This window comes from Neophocaena asiaeorientalis, unplaced genomic scaffold (genome assembly GCF_003031525.2).
Source record: "Neophocaena asiaeorientalis asiaeorientalis breed wild unplaced genomic scaffold, Neophocaena_asiaeorientalis_V1.1 scaffold51, whole genome shotgun sequence".
Classification (NCBI taxonomy): Eukaryota; Metazoa; Chordata; class Mammalia; order Artiodactyla; family Phocoenidae; genus Neophocaena; species Neophocaena asiaeorientalis.
Window position 1 is genome coordinate 587276 of NW_020173335.1, and position 21088 is coordinate 608363.

The 21088-nt window shown below is 40.2% G+C and overlaps 1 protein-coding gene across 1 annotated transcript in view; it reads left to right on the forward strand.

Annotated features, from left to right (window-relative positions):
- The first annotated feature begins 1881 nt into the window (after positions 1 to 1881).
- Positions 1882 to 21088, forward strand: part of PIK3R3 (phosphoinositide-3-kinase regulatory subunit 3) — an 83494-nt gene continuing 64287 nt past the window's right edge. Inside the window, exon 1 of the mRNA XM_024746178.1 lies at positions 1882 to 2623. Coding sequence (XP_024601946.1) covers positions 2518 to 2623 — 106 coding nt within the window. The 5' untranslated portion in view covers positions 1882 to 2517. The remainder of the gene's footprint in view (positions 2624 to 21088) is intronic.

The window sequence follows — 21088 nt, forward strand, 5'->3', positions numbered from 1 at the left end:
CATTTGGATTTCAGAAATGTAAGCAAGCAAGCATATGAGAATACTGGTATGTTTTCTCAGCTCAACCCTGTCCATTCATTCTTCCTGGCTCTTTTTAACCCATGACTTTATACCCAGTCCATACACATTTTGACTGCTCCCAGGAACTGTCTCAACTCAGAGCACCTTTAAGGAAGGCAGAACCACTTTAGGAGGTTGAGGATGAAACGTGGCAACTTTTCCACAGGCATGTCAATACAGCAGAGCCACTCATGGTAGGAGGTTTTGCTAGGGCTTTAATCAGGTTGTCAACCCAAACACAATGGGCTTCGTTACTCCTGTGAAAAGAGGAAAGAGACCAGTTTTTGGCCTCCCCAGACTGTATTGCAGGGTATGCAGAATGGCAATTCCAGGCACAAGCTTCACGAGACACAAATCTGCTTTTCGCTGTTCCGTGTCCCCCCAGCAAGTGAATTAGCAGTTTCTGAAATGCGTGGAAATATTCAGCATTTTAAGAATGGGTGTAGGGATTGGGTGTATGTGGAAAGGCATCTGTCGGGGACACAGAATAGAGCCCTTTTGGCGAGGGATTCCAACACCTGTGATTTATCTCAAAAATCACACACGCGCTGTAATTGCAAGGCATTTTTTTTCCGGCTTGAGCACTAGAGCCGAGGGGCCTGCTGTGGCGCTCCACCATTTATTTCAGGTGTGGGCAGTTCCCTCTGGGTTCAAAAATCCTGGGGTGGAAAGCGCAGGGTAACCGCGAAATACCTGCTTAAGAAATGCCTCACTGCTCAAGGGGAGAAGTCGTGGCTGGGCTCAGGTAGCGGCCGCGGACGGCTGCACGGGGCCCATGGGAACAACCTCTCACTTAGCAGCACGGTCCTGCAAGTGGGTTTGTGGACCTTTGCTTTATTTGACAACTTATCGTGGGGGGTGGGGGGGACTGTCTCAGCTCGGATAAGAGGTCCGTGGGGAGGGACTCTAACCGGGGACCTCCTAAGCACCAGAAGAGCGCGCGTCCCGCCAAGTGACAGCACGCGCCCTCTCTGTCCGCTCCCCTCCCCCGCGGCCAGTCTCCGGGCAGAGGTGTCTCGCGCCAGCCCGTCCTCCCCCTCTCCTACTCGTCCGGGCGGACCGAGCCTCAGCGGGAGCCCCGCCTGTCTCCCGGCAGCTTGAGCCCCTGAGCGCTCGCCGAGCCTGTCAGTAACCGCCGTTTGCGCTTTCTTTCTTTCTTCTTTTTTTTTCCTCCTCTTTTCTTTCCCCCTTCTGCCTTTGTCCCGCTTAGTAACTGGGCTGCGACCAATCGCCGCCTCACCGGCCGGCGCCGGCTGGCTCCTGATTGGCTCGCTTGGGGCGCGCAGCCGTCTCCCGCTCCTCAGCTGGAGCAAGGCAGACAAAAGACGCAGGCTCCGGGCTCCGGCAACCAGGCTCAGCCAATCACCAGCCACTTCATCCTCTCATTTTCCCCCCCCTCCCCTCTCGCCTCTCCCTCCCCGCGCGGCTCGCGTGCTCCCGGCACTGACTCCTGGCGAGTGGCCAGCGCCCGGGCCCTACCATTCTGATTGAGGCTGGGGGGAGAAAGGTTGGAGGGTTGAGGAGCCGAGGCCTAGGAAGCGGTGGGGAGAGTTGATAGCCGAGGCGGAGGACAGCTTCTTAAAGAGTCTCTCAGGCACCTGACAGAAGCCCCAACACTTCGAGGCAGAATAGAGTGGAAGGGGCAGTAGCGATGCTGGCCATCCCCCCTGCTCGGCGCGGTTAGGTGGCGCCTCAGCGGGAGAGCGTGGGGGCGGGGGAGGGTGTCCCCCCTCCGCGCCGTTAAAATGAAACTCTAGTGGCTTGAGTCAGGGCAGAGCGTGAGGGGAGCCGGCGCTGGCGAGCTTGCTTGCAGCCGGGCGGGAGCGCACGGCCAAGCAGAGATAACTGGACACTCGGACGGGCCCCCATCCCCAGGCTGCAGCAGCTTCGGTTCCGAGCCCGACCGGAACGGAGCCCGAGTCCTGGCCCCTGAGGGGATTTCTCCCCGCAGACCAGTGGGACCCCGAAACTTGAACGCAATACCCAACCTCCTTTTTATGCCTTCCTTTGTCACTTACCCACCTTTCTCCCAGGGCGTTCTTTTCCCCCCCCTCTCTATTCTCCCTCTCTCGAAGGACACAAAAGTGGCTTCCGCGGAAAGATTTGAAGGCGGTGGGAGCTTTTCTCTTTGGAGAACGACCGTGTAGGAGGGATTTTGGGGAAGCCGCTTTTTAACACTTCTGCCCTCCGCCCCCCAAGCCTTTCTGTACCCCTTCGAGGAGAAGAGCCCGTAGATTGAACGTTCGGGGGGCATTTTGCTGGCTGCCAAAGCAGGAGCGGGGAAGAGGACCCCGTCCTTGTCCTGGTAGTTGGCTGGACTTGTACCGGCCGTCGGAAACCCCGAAGTACATTTCCGAGTGGGACTTTTACAGATATATATTTTTAGATTTTTAAATAGCAGATTAAAAAAATATATGCTTTCTATATATTTCCTGACGACCTGCCCCTGACAGCGCGATGTACAATACGGTGTGGAGTATGGACCGCGATGACGCAGACTGGAGGGAGGTGATGATGCCCTATTCGACAGAACTGATATTTTATATTGAAATGGATCCTCCAGGTACTTGGGAGAAAAAAGAGAGAATCTTGTGATGGGTCTGATTTGTGTTTAACAAAACCTTGGTGATGTTTTCAGGGCAGAAGTATTCTTGGGTGAACTAGGTTCGGGATGAGGGGCAGATTTGCAGTTAGAGAGAGCTGCAGTAAAACTGCTTCTGGTTTACACGTTTAAAGTTTTCAGTTAGGACCCCGATCCTATTGTCCTGTGAGAGTGGGGGTGGCGGCTGGGGTGGGGGATGGGAGGAGAGACCCGTTTCTTTTACTTCTTTGCCTTTGCTTGTCGTTCGGTTTTTTGTCGTACCCTTCACCACCGCCACCCCCCTTTTTTTTTCTTTTTCAATTAAAGATTCTTCTACCTGCAAAGGATGCTTTATATCCCAGTCTTGAAGTCAGTCTTTGCCTTTGGGGAAATTCTTTAAAGCTTGTCATTTCGTACGTTTGTCTTCTTTGGTTCGCTGTGTTTTACGTTGGTTAACTTCTGAAACTGGGTTACCTATGTGATGATTCGTTTTAAGACCCCCTTTTTCTCTCACGGAAACCGAATGCCGGTTAGTGATTTTCAGGGATTGGGCGTTTTTATTCAGTCAAGGCCTTAGTCTGAGGTTTTTCTTTTCAGAATATAGTCACTCAGATCTACGTGCCCTATTTTATTACTCTTTAATTTATGGTGATTTAACTTCATTTATGGGATAGAATTTAACGTAACTTCAATTCTTAGCGTAAAAAAAGGAGAAACCTTTTTTGTGTGAATATATGTGATGTGTACATATATGAGATAGGTTTGAGTATACATAATATAAAGTATACATACACTGTATTTTTACTTTAGAGCTTTGTCTGAGATCCTTACAGACATTTTGTGTATCTGGTAGGAAAGGAAAAGGAAGGAAAAATGGAAAAGTTGGGTAATTTTTTTTCTTTAAAGTCTACCCCATTTTATGATTATTAGCTGTCAGATTTTCAAACCCTGTTTGCAGTTATAGACAGCGCTTTATGTAATGATTTTTGAATAAGTAGAGGGCCTTTGTGACTATTTTTGTTGAGGATGAATTCGTTATGTCTTTAAAAAATGTGTTATAGCTAAGCCTATAGAATAAATTGTGTGTCATTGGGGAATCTCAGTTATCATAAGACTATGTGTTTTTGGAAGCCTTTGAAAGGATTTGAGCCCATGAAAGTGTAATGAAGTATAACTGTCTTATAGGATGTATGTAGAAATTATTTCCTGTGTCCTTGTGAACAGTGAATTATCCTCTTTGTTTTTTTTTGAGAGATAGAGTGTTAAATGATGTTACATTAAAAACTAGTACTAATATTGAATCAACCTTTTTCACTCTTAATGATCACTTAGAATTTTTTCGTTTCCCTTCATTTTGGAGCCTTCTTTATTTGCTTTTATAATTGTGACTGCAATCCAGATGCAGCTTTTTTTGTATTTTGCAAAGTTTGTGAGATTTGCCACCCATCTATTGTGTGTATTTCCCCCTTTGTTTCCCCCCAATGGTAAAGCATCATTTCTATTAGATGCATTTATCATTCACATAAATGGAAATTTAGTACATCATTGGTTCCTCTCCTGTAAAAAGTAAGGTTAATAATTCTAGATTTCTGTTACTATAAGAATTATATATTCGAACTGCCTTAGAATCATACTGTATCACATAGTATCTTGCCTTGCAGACATACAAAGGGAATTTGTTGGGCGGAGAGGTGAGTGGGGAGGAGGGGAGAAAATGAAGAAGGCACTAATATTTGAAAAATATGGGCCTGGTAGAAGTGTAGACCGAGTTGAGTTGAGTTGTCCAGAAATGATTTTAAGAAAAGTGAACTATTATAATTATGTAGTAGTGTGGGTCTTACAAGATTGTATAGAAAATTCTGATCCAAACTTTGTGTATTCCATGGAAATAAACTTTTGAGTTTAAAATGTTCATCGTTAAAAGAAATTTTGCATACTGTGATTCTAGTCAGAATACTGAAAGTATGGTTATGCTGCTCTTTATTACCCATTTTATAGTCTTAATGTAGAATACAGTTAGTTATTCCTAACAGCTTTTTAAAAAGGAAGCACACTTGAGTATGCTGAAGTATTGCCTATGAAGTGAAGTAAAAGTGTAATGTAAATAATGTGAGCAACCTTGTTTTGTGTGGTAAATTAAGTTTCGAAACATTTAAAACTAAGTTGATTTTTAGTGAAGAGGTTGCAGCATGTCTTGTATCTGCCTTTTTCCTAGTTCCTGTCCCAGATCAAGCTCTTATTTCCTGCCTGGACTGGTGTGATAGTGCACTGACTGTTCTCCCCATTTCTACTCTGTCCAATCCACAGTATTATTAAAATATCATCTGATGATTTACCTTCCAATGGTAAATCTTCCGATGACTTTAAAAACCGTCCAATGGCTTCCCTTTGCCTACTGAAAAAAAGCCCTTTCTTGCTTATCCTGTCACGTAAGTCCCTTTATTTTTGCTTCCAGCCTAATATTCCAGTCTTTTCTCCTCCTGGAGTCCATCACAAGTTCTGTGGAAGCTATTTTATACTTGCTGTTCCTTACTGTGTGTGTTTTCCTCATCCTCGGATGCCTTTCACTTTGGGTTGGAATCTTGTATATGTTAAGGGCCCTGGTGAGATGCCTTCTATGCCAGAATGTATGTTCCATGATCCCTTCTGTTAGGAGACATCCTTCCCTCACTCTTCTAGCACTTCTCAGATAGAACTTCTTCCATTCTGTCTAGAGTAGCTTCTGCATTTATTTATGTATACTTCCCCCTTTGGAATTGTCTTCCCACCAGCTTATGAGCTTCTTAGCTTGCTCAAGGTCTTGCAAGTAGTAGACAATTTAATAAACATGTGAATTAATGAATACCTAAGGAGCATCATTTCTTTCTAGCCTTTAAGTGCTTTTCTACTTAAGGTCTTTGGTCACCTCATTTCTTGGCTATTGCAATAGCCTAGGGTTAAGTAACTTTCAAATTAAACAGTTGTTGACTTAGGTTCCTTAACTATAATATTAATATTACAGTTTTCAAAGTATGGCTTTCATTTTAATTTTAGACTGAAGCATAAATGTGAAGTTTTTATCTGTTATTGCTTCCAGCAGCCTCAAAAACTAGTATTGAAAGGTGTTTCCCTCCAGCCTGTATTTTCAAAAACTACCATTACCATGCATCCTGAAGGTTTCTAATAACTGCACGGATTGCTACATCTATTACAATTTATTGACAACGTAAGGATTGGATCCAGATGGGACTTTGATGTCTTAATGTTTATGTAGTTCCCAGAAATACTGGGAAATACTGGACTGTTTAGATGAAACAAAACTTTTTATTTTGGAGATGTTAAGATTATGGTACAGAGAATTGCTTTTAAGCATCTCAGTTAGTCCTGTTGTGATTTGGGAATCAGGATTATTCCATAACAGAACAGTTGCTGGATAGGCCTCTCAGAGAGCCCTGTTTTGGTATAGGAGCTATTGGAGGATTACCAGTACATAACTGATCATAAACTCATGCCCAGAGCTTATAGATAGTGGTCTATTAGCTTGCACTTTAGTTTTGACATTGTTATTGTATTTATTTTGAGGAGATGTAATAAATGATTTATTTTTTAAACTAATGGATACAATTCTTTTTAAGATTGTCTGTAGACTTTTTTGTTCTTATCAAGACAAATTTCTGAAATAATCTGTACGGCAGCAACATCTCCTCAGTGGTCACTAGAAAATTAAAAATTTAATTGCTTGGCAAAACATAAATACAGGAAGGTCTAGAAAAGTGGTTCTCATTTTTTTTTTTTTAATCTACGGACCAGGGCACGAACCAGTGTCCCCTGCATTGGCAGGCATACTCTCAACCACTGCGCCACCAGGGAAGCCCTCAGTTACCCCTTTTATACTCTTAAAAATTATTGAGGATCCCAAAGAGTTTCTGTTTAAGTGGGTTGTATCTATTGAAATTTACTATTTTAGAATAAAACTGAGAAGTTAAAAATATTTAATTCATTTAGAAATAATAAAGCATTACATGTTAACATAACTTTAAAATGAGAAAATAGCTATATTTCCCAAAAAACAAACAAAAAAATGGGAAGAGTGGCATCATTTTATGTTTTTGCAAATAACTTTAATGTCTGGCTTAAATGGAAGACATGTAAATTCCTAAGTCTGCTCCTCTATTCAGTCTGTTGAGATACCACAGGTCATAGCCTCTGGAAAACTCCACTACACAGTTTGTGAATGAATGAGAGTACAGAAGGCAAGTAATGTCTTAGTGACATTCTGAAAGTATTTTTGATCTGTTGGACCCTCTGAAAAGGTCTTGGGGACTCTCATTGGTCTCTGGACTACACTTTGAGAAGTACTGGTTTAGTAGTTACTTGACTACATAGTTTGATGGCCAACCCAGTAAAGTATCTTCTGACTTTTTTGAAGCCAAATGAAAAGGTTGTTTCAGGAAACTTTCTTGCTTTGGCATACTTGGTATTTTCATCCTGGTAAAATTTAGATTAAGTGACATTCTGGTGGAGAACTAGCATACTGGCCCTGTGGTTGAAGGAAATATCTGCTGAGAAGCAACACTGAAGAAATAGGTCACCTGCCACCATGTGGTCCTTACTATTAGCAGACTGAGCATTCTGCTTCTCTGTAATTTTTCTTTATAACTCTGAACATTTGATGGATTCATCTTATGTAAAATGCTTCTCCTATGTGTAGTAAGGTATTTCTTTTATGAGCTACATGTCACTCTTTAATGATGCTGTAGTATGGGACAAATGTTAATATCATCAAATGATGTAAAAAGCCATGCCAACTTTTTCTGCATGTTCTTATTGAAAAAGATTAGCCATTGCTTTCATTTAATATATTATAGTTTATAGTATATCCAACTATGTTTCATTAGAAATATGGTAAGTCTTCATTTTATAATGCTTTTAAAATTTATTCTCATTTTTTATATTTATCTTAGAACGTAGAAAAGATTGGACATGTTTATGGTCACCATATTTAACAAAGTAGATAGAAAAATAATTACAAATATGTCTGTGTGATATGATATAATTTTTATTGATATTAAAGGGGGATGTAGTCTGAATGTAGTAGGAAGAACACAGGCTTTGGAAACAGATGGTATGGGTCCCATACCTAGCTTTGCTTCTTACTCTGCCCAAGGTTACGTGCCTAGTGCTTAACCTCTGTGAGCATCCATTTTCTCTTTTGTAAAATTGAACTAATATGTACCTTTCACAGTTGTTCTGGGAATTAGAAGTACTATATCATAATATAGCACAGTGTTTGGCACATGTTATATACTCAGTTCATTGTAGCTTATATTTTAAAGCATATTTTTGTTTAAAGATTTTTTTTTTGATGTGGACCACCTTCAAAGTCTCTATTGAATTTGTTACAATGTTTTTATGTTTTGGTTTTCTGGCTGTGGGGCATGAGGGATCCTAGCTCCCTCACCCCCTGCACCAGAAGGCGAAGTCTCAACCACTGGACCGCCAGGGAAGTCCCTCTTAAAGCATATTGATAATATTTAATTATCTTAACTCTACTGCTTTGGATACTCTTGCAGTCAAAACCTCTTGAGCTATCTTGCTCCATTCTTGTCTCATCCTTGACATTTAAACTGGGGCCGTTTTGTTTTTGGAAGAATTCTCTAGGGTCCTTTCTAGTTATAACATCTCATGAGTCTATGGAAATATGACCCAAGTCATCCTTTCTTTTTAGTTTCTATTGCCCTTGTTCCTCATCACCTAGCATTTGAAATGGTTTGTAATACGGTAATTGTTGCCAACATTTGTTGAGTAGTTATTACAGAACAAGCACTATGTAAATGCTTTCATATGTAGTATTTCCTTTAGCCATACCACAACCTTATAAAATAAGCACTATTAGTATCCCACTTTACAGACAGGAAACTGAGGCATAAATGTGTTTAGTAAATTATTCAGTGCCTCACAGCCAGCAAGTAGCAGAGCAGGTCTGTCTGCCTGACTCTAATGCCCAAGTTCTTAATCAGTGCCTCCTAAGTGATTGCTTTTTTTCTAATTTTTTCCCCTCCCCCATAAATTCATCCTGAATTCTTCAGCCAGGTTAATCCTACAGAAATGTTATTTTCATCGTCTTACTGCTCTATTTAGAAATAATGAGCAGCTCTCCATTTCCTTTAAGCAGAGGCTATATTCTTAAACTTGGCTTACATAGTCTTTAGTAATATGGTACCAATTTACATTTCCAACTTAAATACTAATCCTCTATTCTCATTTCTCATCTTGCCCAATTCCTTGCTTATCCCCTCAATATACCTTGCTTATCCCCTCAATATACCTTGCTTATTTCCACCTCCAGCCTTTTGGTTATGCCGCTTCTTGTGTTAGATTATGCCCATCCCACCCCATCTTCAACTCAGGATCCTTTGCAAGTCCTTCTTCCTTTTTTTCTTCCTCTGAAAATTCTAGCACTGAACCCCTTAATTATCTAGGGCTAAGGTCTGTTATTTTGACACAAAATCATGTTATATTATAGCACTAATTATTTTGTGAATATAATTTATCTCCCCAACAAGGTAAGCTGCTTGAGGTCAAGCTGTCATATTTCTTTTGTATCTATTTTTTTTCTCTAAATACCCAGTGTCCAAATATTTTGTTAAATCTTAGACCTGTGGACCCAACCAGCTTCATTTGTGACTTGTTTCAAAATATTGATATTATTTATTATCAACATGTGACCTTTAAACTTATAAAGGTAATTTATTCTAACAAAAGAAATAATGAAAAATTCCAATACTTAATGTTATCAGCAAAATTTTATGGTTTCGTGTAAAAGTCACATTTGAAATTTGGAATAATTAAAGTGAGTAGTAAGTTTCTGAAAGTTTGTTAGGCTAGTTTTAACACAGTATTGGGTCAAATGTAGATTTAATTTACTTAATGTGTTACTATCCCAATTAAATTTAGATTGTGTAGGACCTGACTTGGGATAGCAAGGTAAGGTCAAGCATAGAGCCTTATAAATCAGTTTCCAAATTGTTTGCCCATATATGGTATATTTTTTGTTTCTTGTGTATTATTTGTAAGTTACTATAAAGTAAGAGGGTTATCTAATTTTTTTAATAAAAGAGTCAGTAGGCTAGGTCCAGCCTGCCAGATCATTACCATTTTGCATGTCCCACGTTAATATAAAAACTGCCCTGTGCCCTGTGAATATGAGCCAACACAAAGCCAAAGTCAACACCATGATGTCATACCATCCGCCATTATCCAGCCTTGGATTTCCTGTCTGATGTTCTGTTTGTGGACCAGATTAGTTGTCTCCCCGTGTGTAAGGGTATAGGGCAACAAATCCAGAGCATGTAGCTATGTAATCTTAAATACCTATTGTTATAGTTTCTTTTTTTTTTTTTGGCTATGCCATGTGGCTTGCAGGATTTTAGTTCCCCGACCAGGGATTGAACCCGGGCCATGGCAGTGAAAGCGCCGAGTACTAATCACTGGACCACCAGGGAATTCCCTAGTTTCTTTTTTTTAAAACTTAAGAAAAAATAAATTCAATCATGAGTAAAAATTTAAAATTTGTGTATAAATTGTTTTGGAGAAGGCCTTATTGAAATGATTGTGCTAGAAGAATACTGCTTTAGAGTTCGTTCTTTCACATGTATCCTTTTTAACTTTCTAACTCTACAGCTGAGTCACTCAGTATGGTATAATTCCTGTTGAACTTCTAATATGCATTTGTAGAATTAGCTACAAACCTTTTTTTAAAGATAGTTTAAGATAAATTTTATTTTTCTTATTTAAAGCACTACAAAAATACTACATAGTCATTGTGGAAAAGATAAAAAATACAGATAAGTAAAAAGAAGAAAGTAAGAGCTCCCGATCCTACCACACAGAATAACCACTGTGATCACCTTTAGATATATTCTTTCACCTGTGTATTTCTCATTTCAAATTCAAATGAGACAGTACTGTAAATATCTGCTTTTTAAGGTATTTATACAAACTTTTACATTTGAGAATAGTTTTAGATTTACAGAAAAGATGCACAGAGAATTCCCATATACCTTTCACCCTGTTAAATACCTGCTTTAAAAAAAAATTTATTTTTTTTATTTTTGACTGTATTGGGTCTTCATTGCTGCGCACGGGCTTTCTCTAGTTGCGGTGAGCTGGGGCTTCTCTTCGTTGCGGTACAAGGGCTTCTCATTGTGGTGACCTCTCCTGTTGCAGAGCATGGGCTCTAGGCGCGTGGGGTTCAGTAGCTGTGGTGCATGGGCTCAGTGGTTGTGGCTCATGGACTCTAGAGCGCAGGCCAGTAGTGTGGCACACGGGCTTAGTTGTTCTGCGGCATGTGGGATCTTCCCGGACCAGGGATTGAACCTGTGTCCCCTGCATTGGCAGGTGGGTGCTTAACCACTGCACCACCCGGGAAGCCCAACACCTGCTTTTTTTTCATTTAATTTGTCATGAACACTTTCCCATACATAGTACTGAGAGTTAAATATAAGACAGGCCTTTTCCTATCTTACCAGTTGCTTTCTAGAAGATGAGGAAGCTAACTTCTCTGGTTGACAGTTTCCTTACTTGAGTCATGTAGGTGTTGGAATAGAGTATATTAGTATATTAAGTAAATGAGTGTGAAGAGAGAATTTTGTAAAACTGTAAATGCCAAATTTCAAAGTTTAGTAAATTAAGTAAGTTTGGTATATGAAGCCTTGGACTTGTAGAATGATTTATGATTTGAATGACTGATGTTAAAAATTAGGACACTTAAGTAGGAGGGAGGGAGACGCAAGAGGGAAGACATATGGGAACATATGTATATGTATAGCTGATTCACTTTGTTATAAAGCAGAAACTAACACACCATTGTAAAGCAATTATACCCCAATAAAGATGTTTAAAAAAAAAAAAATTAGGACACTTAAAGTAACCCATAGATCAACCCATACATGTCAATTAAAATGTATTAGCTAGTTAGAAATTTAGAGGCAATATAGTGGGGCTGTTAAGAGAGAGGGTTCTGGAATCAGATTGCCTGAGTTCAGATTGTGCCTCTGCCACTTCGTAGCATATGTCATTGAGCAATTTACTTATGTTTTCTGTGTTTTGGTTTCCTCACCTAAAAAATGGGGATGATGATGGTCCCTACTTCAGTAGGATTGTTGTGAGAATTAACAACTGTAAAGCAGCTAACACGCCCAGACCATATTAAGCATCCAAAAATGTTTTTGTTCATGTGTATTGATTAATTCATGTTTTTCAACAAATATTTGATTGCCAGATAGTGTTCTAGGTATAGCAGTGAACAGAACAGCAAAGCTCCCTGTATTCATGGAGTATACATTTTTTTTTTTGGAGTATACGTTTTTAAGGGAGGGGAGAGAACAAAGAATAAACAAATTCATAAGTGAAATACATAGTGGTGGTGATAAATGATATGGAGAAAAAGCAGAGAACAAAAAGAGAGTGCTGGGTGGGGGACCTGCTATTTTAAATAATAGGACAGGGAGGGCCTGACCTAAAGGAAATGAGGGGGCTAGCCAGGTAGATATATGGGAGCTGAGAGGGCGGGGGAGTGTGCCTGGTAGAGGGGATACCATATGACTTACTCTGAGGCAGAAGCGTGTGTGTCATGTATTCAGGGATCGTCTACGAGGCTAGTGTGGTTGGAGTGGAATGAGGGGAAAGTAGTAAGATTTAAAGACAAGTAATGGTGTGGATGGTGGGGAAGACCATGTAGGACATTGTAAGAACTTTGGCTTTTAAAACTTGACTGAGGAATATAGCCAATATTTTATAACTATAAATGGAATATAACCTTTAAAAATTGTGGATCACTATTCTGTACACCTGTAACTTGTACATCAACTTATACTTCAATAAAAAAAAACTTAACTGTGGTGAGAAGCCATCCAAGATATTAAACAGTGATGTATTATGATTCCTGGCTTAAAAGGATGATTCTGGCTGCTGGTGGAAGTGGAGAAACTAGTTAGGAAGCTACTGCAATAAGCAAGCTGAGGGATGGTGGTGGCTTGGATAAGGGTGGATGCTGAGGAGGTGGTGAAAGTAGTTGGATTCTGAATATTATGACCAGTTATGTAGCTTGTCATTTCTAAACTGACTTAATTATTTTCTAATTTCTTAGCTTTAAGTATGCTTTAGTAATGAAAAGATTTAGCTTTTAAAATTATGTCAAAACTATATATTTTGGATGGATTTTTCTCTTTTTTGAAGTGTTATAATTTCTAATCTCTGCCGTCTGAGTGCAAAGCAGCATAATATGTGGCCTTAGTTATTTGATGAAGGCTTACTCATAAGTTGCTTTGATAAACATTACTGTATAAATCTAGACTGTACTATAATTTACTTTCAAAAGTAACTTTGAAAAGAAAATTATCTTAAAGTTCTAAGTTTCTGTGGTGGGCTTTGAAGGGGAGAAGAAATTAAAGAGAAGGAAGCCATGCCATATATGTTTCATTTTACTTTATGTGCTAAAGTTGTTAGTGTTTTAGAATAATTAAACTATATTTGTGTGTTTTTGCTTATTAGTGGAATGCTTAAGTGCTTGAGTATAGACATTGCTTTGAAATAGGGAAGTGTTGCTCAGTGTTTAGGAGCTCTGAACTCGGGCTGCTTGGATTTCCAGTTCTAGCCCTGTCTACTTCTGGTTTGTGACCCTGGACAGTTTCCTAATCTATATAGCAGGGAGAAGAATATTAACCCCATTGTAGGGTTGTTGTGAGAATTACATGAATCAGTACATGTTAGACACCTAGAGCAGGTATCTGTTGTTGTTATTATTTTTATTATTAAGCTGGGATGCTTTGTGACATATCTCCTCTGTTCCATTCAGATGAAGCACCAGCCTAACATTTAAATTGAATTGAAAAGTAATTTAAATCTTTATTCCATCTTCTCAAAAATGCCAAAGGGGATTACATTCATACCATATTGCATTACCACTTAAAATCTGATTTCCCCATTTTTTTTTAAGAGTATCTTTTTAAAAATAATTAATTTTGTCTGCACTGGGTCTTCATCGTGGCACATGGGCTTCTCTAGTTGCGGCACGTGGGCTTCTCTAGTTGTGCGCAGGCTCTAGAGCGTGCGGGCTCAGTAGTTGCAGCGCGTGGGCTTCTCTAGGTGTAATGCACGGGCTCTCTAGTTGCAGCATGTGGGCTTTGCTAGTTGCAGCATGTGGGTTCTAGAGTGCGTGGGCCCAGTAGTTGTGGCGTGTGGGCTCTCTAGTTGCAGTGCGTGGGCTCAGTAGTTGTGGCACATGGGCTTAGTTGTGGTATGTGGGATCCTAGTTCCCCAACCAGGGATCGAACCCAGGCCCCCTGCATTGGGAGCTCGGAGTCTCAACCACTGGACCACCAGGGAAGTCCCTGATTTCTCCTTTTTTTTTTTTTTTTTTTTTTTTTTTGCGGTATGTGGGCCTCTCACTGTTGTGGCCTCTCCCGTTGCGGAGCACAGGCTCCGGATGTGCAGGCTCTGGACGCGCAGGCTCAGGGGCCATGACTCACAGGCCCAGCCGCTCCGCGGCATGTGGGATCCTCCCGGACCGGGGCACGAACCCATGTCCCCTGCATCGGCAGGCGGACTCTCAACCACTGCGCCACCAGGGAAGCCCCCTTCTCTCTTTTAAAACTTGCCAAACTCTATAGCAACTTGAACAGTCTCATTGTTTTTGTTTCTTTCCTCCCTTTCTCAAACTTATTAGTTTCTCTTCCAGGGGTACCTGTTTCCCTTTCAGCTCTCTCCTTTGCCTATTTCATTACTCTGATCTGTATAATAAGGGCCAGGAACCAAGGGAGTAAAGAAAAGAAGCTATGAATACTCATATAGCAACATATTTCATTTTGTCACACTTCTCTGCCATAGAGGGTATAACATGTTTGACTTTTAGAAAGAAGTTTGCTTAAGACAATCAGGTAGTTCAGACCTGTTGTAGGATGTTAGCTCAGGACTTGGGAGTTTAGTCTTTTTCCTAGTATTCATGAACTATGTAAGAGAAGTTATCACTTCTGTCTGACGGAGATTGACGTGGGCCTCTCTTTTGATTCCTAGGGATCAACAATGGGCATTTAGAGTAGAGTTGCCAGATAAAATACATTCAGTATGTCCCATGCAATATTTGGGACATATTTATACTAGAAAGTTATTCATTGTTTATCTGGAATTCAAATTTAACTGGTTGTCTTGTGTTTTTATTTGCTAAATTTGCCAAGCCTAATTTAGAGAGAGGCTAGACAGTTGAATAGACACTATTTCCTAGTACATTCTCCCCATGGAGATAGATGTGTAGGGATAGACATGTAACTTGTTGTAATGGATATCAGGATTTTTTAGTTTCAGTAGCAAAAAGTCCAACTCAAATTGGTGTAACAAAGAGAATTTATGGGTTTGTGTAGTTGAAAAGTTGAAAGGGGATGAGGGAATAAACAGGGTTGTACTGTATAGCACAGGGAACTATATCCAATCTCCTGGGATAAACCATAATGGAAAAGAATATAAAAAAAGAATGTATATATGTGTATAACTGAGTCACTTTGCTGTACAGCAGAAATTAGCACAACATTGTAAATCAACTATACTTCAGTTAAAAAAAAAAAAAAAAGGGAATGGGGGTCCCTGGCTGGGTTTGATTAAGGCTGTCAGGCTTTGGCCCTGTTTTTCTGCATTTCTCTTGGCTCTCCCCTATATCAGTTTTTTTCTCAGGCTGGCTTCCCTGGTAGTACAAGATGATTGCCTGTGGCTCCTGGGAATACATGTTTCCTCAATTCTGGGTGGGAAAAAAGGATGCTTCCCACAAATATAACACAGAAATCCTGAGTTTGTCACTATTTAGACTATTCCTGTGTCTCAAAGGATCACTGTCTTAAAATCTGGATTCCTTGAACTATTAATTGTAGCTTTCTCTGTCTGGTAAACTTGAGAGTGCATCAGAACCACCTGGAGGACTTGTAAAAACACAGATCGCTAGGCCTTACCCCCAGAGTTTCTGATTCAGTAGGTTTGGGTTCTAAAAATTTGTATTTGTAACAAGTTTCCAGATGTTACTGATTTGGCTGGTCTGCAGACCACACTTTGAGAACTACTGCTGTGTGTAATCAGGGCCTACTCCTGGAGCTGGGGAAGGGGTCAGTCCCACATAAACTCCTTACCAGTGTGGGGAAGGAACAAGACAGGTTTTGAGGAGATAATTACAATGTCCACTAAAGAGAGGACTGCTGGCTGTTTTTTGCCTGTCCAGCTTCCTTTCCCTCTTTTTTTTTTCTTGTTTTTCCTTCCCTCTTATTTGGGTAACAGCTTCCTGATTTTTGTCTTGGAACCATTCCTCCCCTATTTGCAATCAGTGTGGCTTAGGTAGAATTGATCTAAGCCATTGGCTTTAAGGGTGGGCACATGACCCAGGCCTGGCCAATAAGATCACTGCATTTGCCTGGCCAGGGGAATTAGCCTAGGAGTTAACAGGGCAGTGATCTTTGTAATATAGTCAATGCACATTACTATACGTTACTATTTACTGTCCTGACTAGTGATATAAAGATGGCATAATCCTTGTCCTTAAGGAGCTCAGACTGTAATTAAGGAGTACCCACATGTAAACAAATGCATGTAGTACTTCTCTTTATAACTTCCTCCCTTTCTCATGTTTATCATCTAACATACATTTCCATTGTATACTGTATTACCCACTTTATAATCCTTAACCACAGTTATAATTAGTTGTTTAGCATCTTTAGTCCTTATTAGATTATCAGTTCCATCAGGATAAGGGCTGAGTCCTTAATTAACTGCTGGGTTTCCAGTACCTAGCACTGTCTCTGGCACATAGAGGTACTCAGTGAATATTGATTGAATGAATGTTTTACGTATAGTAATAGAAAAATGTATAAAAAGAAGAGGGAATGATTGGTTTACTGGTGGGGTAGTAGAGAGGTAGCAGCCTGAGTAAATGCACACAACTTGGTGTATTTGGGAACTGTAACTAATTCAGTTTTGTTGAAACAAGTGTGAGGTAGGAAGTGGTGGTAAATGAACCTGGAGAGATAGGTGAGGGCCAATTGATGAAAGGCCCTGAATGCTACACTTAGAGGCTGGATTTTTTCCTATGGGCAGTTGGGGAGCCACTGACTGATTGGTTTCAAGTAGGGAAAAGAATATATTGCTGCAAAGTGAAAAACAGATTGGAGGAAAGCCAGATTGAAGAAAGTAAACTCTCTAGGAGGCTATTTCAGTACAGATGAAAGATGTTATGAAAGCCTAAGGTAAATGGAAAAAAAAATAAGAATAATATGGAGGTTGGGGGGAGACCCTGTGCATAAGAACTCATGTGGACTCATGGAGATTTTTACTATAATTTAATTTTGTTTTAGCAACAGAGACTGCCTTAGCCAATCTTAACTACTGACACATAGTTCTACATACATACCCACTTTATATTTGTAACTAGAGATTATGTTTCTGTTTTATCTTCTAATCATTTAAAAAAAATAAGTGGAAATTACCTGTCCCCCACCCCCCCAAAAAAAACCCCTAAAGTAAGGTAGTAGCAGAGAGAATGAATATGAGAGTTATTTAAAAAGTAGAATTGATGGGACTTAGAGACTATTTTGAGAAAAATCAAAGACTCTAGAATGATTTTTAGTTTTCTGGCTTGGGAGATGGTGGTACCATAAACTAAGAGACACAATTTAAAGAGGAAGGACAGCTTTGGATCATATGGAGAGAAGTGTAAATGTGTATTTTATTCTAGGTACTCTTCTAATGGCTGGGAATATAGCAATGAACAAAACAAAGTGCTTGTTTATGCAGGAGGAGATAGGACAGTAAACAAATTAAGAAGTAAATACATAGTTATGTTAGGTGAAGACAAAGGCTATAGAGGAAAAAAAACTACTGGCTTAGGAATTCCCTGGTGGTCCAGTGGTTGTAACTACACACTGTCACTGTGGAGGGCTCGGGTTCAATCCCTGGTAGGGGAACTAAAATCCCACAAGCCATGTGACACATCCAAAAAAAAAGGAAAAAACAAAACAAAAAAAAGCTACTGGCTCAGGGAGATGGAAGTCAGAGAAGGAATTACTGTTTTATTTTGGGTAATCAGAGAAGGCCTCACTAATATGGTGATTTAACCTTATGTGACATAAAATACATATTAATAAGTATATAAAACATAAATGTACAGTTTACTGACTTCATATAAAGTGAACAACCTTGTAACCACCACTTAGTTAAGGATGTTGAAGATAGCTTCCCTGAAGCCAAAAGCATGCCCCTTTCCAATTAATATCCCCCTTCTCTTCTTCCCACCAGAGGTAACCATTGACCTGACTTTTTTTTTTTTTTTTTTTTTTTTTTTTTTTTTGTGTGGCTGGTTAACTGGGTCTTAGTTGCAGCAGGTGGGCTCCTTAGTTGTGACTGTAGGGCTCCTTAGTTGTGGCATGCATGTGGGATCTAGTTCCCTGACCAGGGATTGAACCCGGGCCCCCTGCATCGGGAGCATGGGGTCTTATCCACTGCGTCACCAGGGAAGTCCCCTGTTTTTTCTTTTTCTTAGATTTGTAGGAATTATAGATATGGGTGTCAGTCCTTGTTTATTATTGTACATGTATTGCAGATATTTTCTCTTAAGGTGACATTCTGAGCAGAGACCTAAAGGAAATGAATGAATGAGCCATGGGGTTAGCTGAATGAAGAGTATTACAGGTAGAGTGAGCAACAATAACATACAAAGACCTTGAGGCAGGAGTATTTTTGAAATGTAGGAGCAGCAAAGGATGCTTACCTGAGGTTGGAAGAGAGAGGGGTAGGAGGATCTCAGAAAAAAATGAAGCAAAATGAAAAGAAAAAAAAATTTCATGGGGCTTCCCTGGTGGCACAGTGGTTAAGAATCCATCTGCCAATGCAAGGGACACAGGTTCAAGCCCTGGCCCGGGAAGATCCCACATGCCGCGGAGCAACTAAGCCCATGCACTACAACTACTGAGCCTGAGCTCTGGAGCCCGCGATCCACAACTACTGAGCCCACAAGCCACAACTACTGAATCCCATATGTCTAGAGCCCGTGCTCCACAACAAGATAAGCCACTGCAGTGAGAAGCCTGTGCACCACAACAAAGAGTAGCCCCCGCTCGCCGCAACTAGAGAAAGCCCGCACACAGCAACAAAGACCCAACACAGCCAAAATAAATAAATAAATAAATTAAAACAAAAAACCAAAAAAACCCCCCAAAACTCATGGAGTGTTCCTAGTAAAAATGTAGACTATAAAATCCATTCCTTGCTATTACTACAAATATGTAAAAATGGAGTATGGTGAAGGAAGAGAACTAGAATACGATAGAATGAAAAGAATAATTTAATGATGGGATTGTGGATAATTTTTGTCCTAGATTTGTTATTATATATCAAAAACAATGTTAAAAGTACATTTAAAAAGAGAAAAGATATGCAAGTGGATACTACAGTTAAGTTAAAAAAATTAGTCTTCAGAAAGATAATCTCAGAGCTGCCTCTTACTCTCAGGCATTAATACATAGAAACTCTGTATTAGTTTCCTGTTGCTACCATAACCAGTTACCATAAACTTAGTGGCTTAAAATATTATTATCTTGCAGTTCCGGAAATCAAAAGTTCTAAAATCAAGGTGTTGGCAGGCTGTATTCCTTTTGGAGGCACTAGAGAAGGATTCATTTTCTTGCTTTTTCCACCTTCTAGAAGCTGCCTGCATTCCTTGACTCCTGGCCCCTTACTCTATTTCAAAGCCAGTAGCATTGCATCTTCAAAACTCTCTCTCTCTCTGACCTCTGCTTCTGTTGTCATATCGCCTTCTCTGACTGATATTCTTGCCTTCCTCTTATGAGGATGTTTGTGATTTCTTTAGCTCACTTGGATAATCCAAGATGATCTTCCCATCGCAATATTCTTAACAGAATCACATCTACAAAGTCCCTTTTGCCATGTAATGTAACATATTCACAGGTTCCAGGAACGTTCTAGGGATGTCTACATCCTTGGAGGGCTGTTATTCTATCTACTGCAGACTCTAAATTTGAGAATAAAACTTTCACTTAATCCTGTTTCTTAGGGTTTGATGAATGAGGAATTAGAAGTTTAGATAAAAGAGAGAGGGCCCTCATTAGCAGAGAAGGAGCTTGGTGAATGTCTTATCTTAATTTTGAATATTCTACAACACCTGCCATAGAGGGATAGCTTAGAGTTAGCCTTACGCATGATGTGAGGAGTACCTGAAAGATTGCTAGGAACTTTTAAGTCACATTTCATGTAGTTGATGCCTTGAGAGAAAGAGGATTGTGCTTTGTTAGAAGACTGGTTTGAATTTGGTCTGCTTAACAACTGTGTGACATTGAACGGTCTTCATCTGTGAAATGGGAGTAGTCGTACTTAATTCACAAAGATTTTTATGAGAATTATAATATATATATACAAACATACACAAATATACATATAATGAAATAATACTTAGCTTGGTATCTGGCATATAGCAGGTACTCACTTTTCTTGAAAGTCAGTGCTTTTGTGATATACTGATAGGGAAATATTAGAGAGGTTAAGGTGAGGGGCTTGTGCTGGAAGCTTTGCTAGAGGCAGCTGCACATCTCAGTTGCTAGAAGCTGCCTGACTCTAGCGTGTGCTTGGCTCTAAGGTCAGGATGGGTAAACTTTTGAGACAAGAGAAACAGTGGGTTAATATTTGTAGCAAGTGTCACTGATCATGATTCTTTTTTTATGGCTCATTTTACCTTTTTCTTTTTCTTTTTTTTCATTTTACCTTTTTCTATGGGAAATTTCAAAAATGTTTTTCTGTCTTCAGGCTGACCTTTTTTTCTTTTTCTGCCTGCAATAAAAGTCTACTGCTGTTTTTTCGGCATAATTATTCTTGGATCTTCTCTTTTTCTCTATGGTAAGCCTAAATGCTGATCATCTCATACATTAATTCAACAAATATTTATCAAGTGCCTTCTGTCAGTGAGACACTCAGCATTGGAGACACGAAGATAAATAAGAAAAGGTGTGTCCTGAAGGAGCTCCAGTTTCAGTACAAAGACAGGTAAATAGCTATACGATAATGGATAAGCTTTATATTAGAATGTTAGCAAAGCTCTATGGAATCAAAGAGGAGATAGTGCTTACCTAGGCCTAAAAATGTGAGGTAAGGTTTCATGGATAAAACTATGTATGACCTGAGTCTTAAAAAAATAAGTGGAGGGCTTCCCTGGTGGCGCAGAGGTTGAGGGTCCGCCTGCCGATACAGGGGGCGCGGGTTCGTGCCCCGGTCTGGGAAGATCCCGCATGCTGCGGAGCGGCTGGGCCCGTAAGCCATGGCTGCTGGGCCTGCGTGTCCGGAGCCTGTGCTCCGCAACGGGAGAGGCCGCAGCAGTGAGAGGCCCGTGTACCGCAAAAAAAAAAAAAAAAAGGAGGAAAGAAAGCAGGG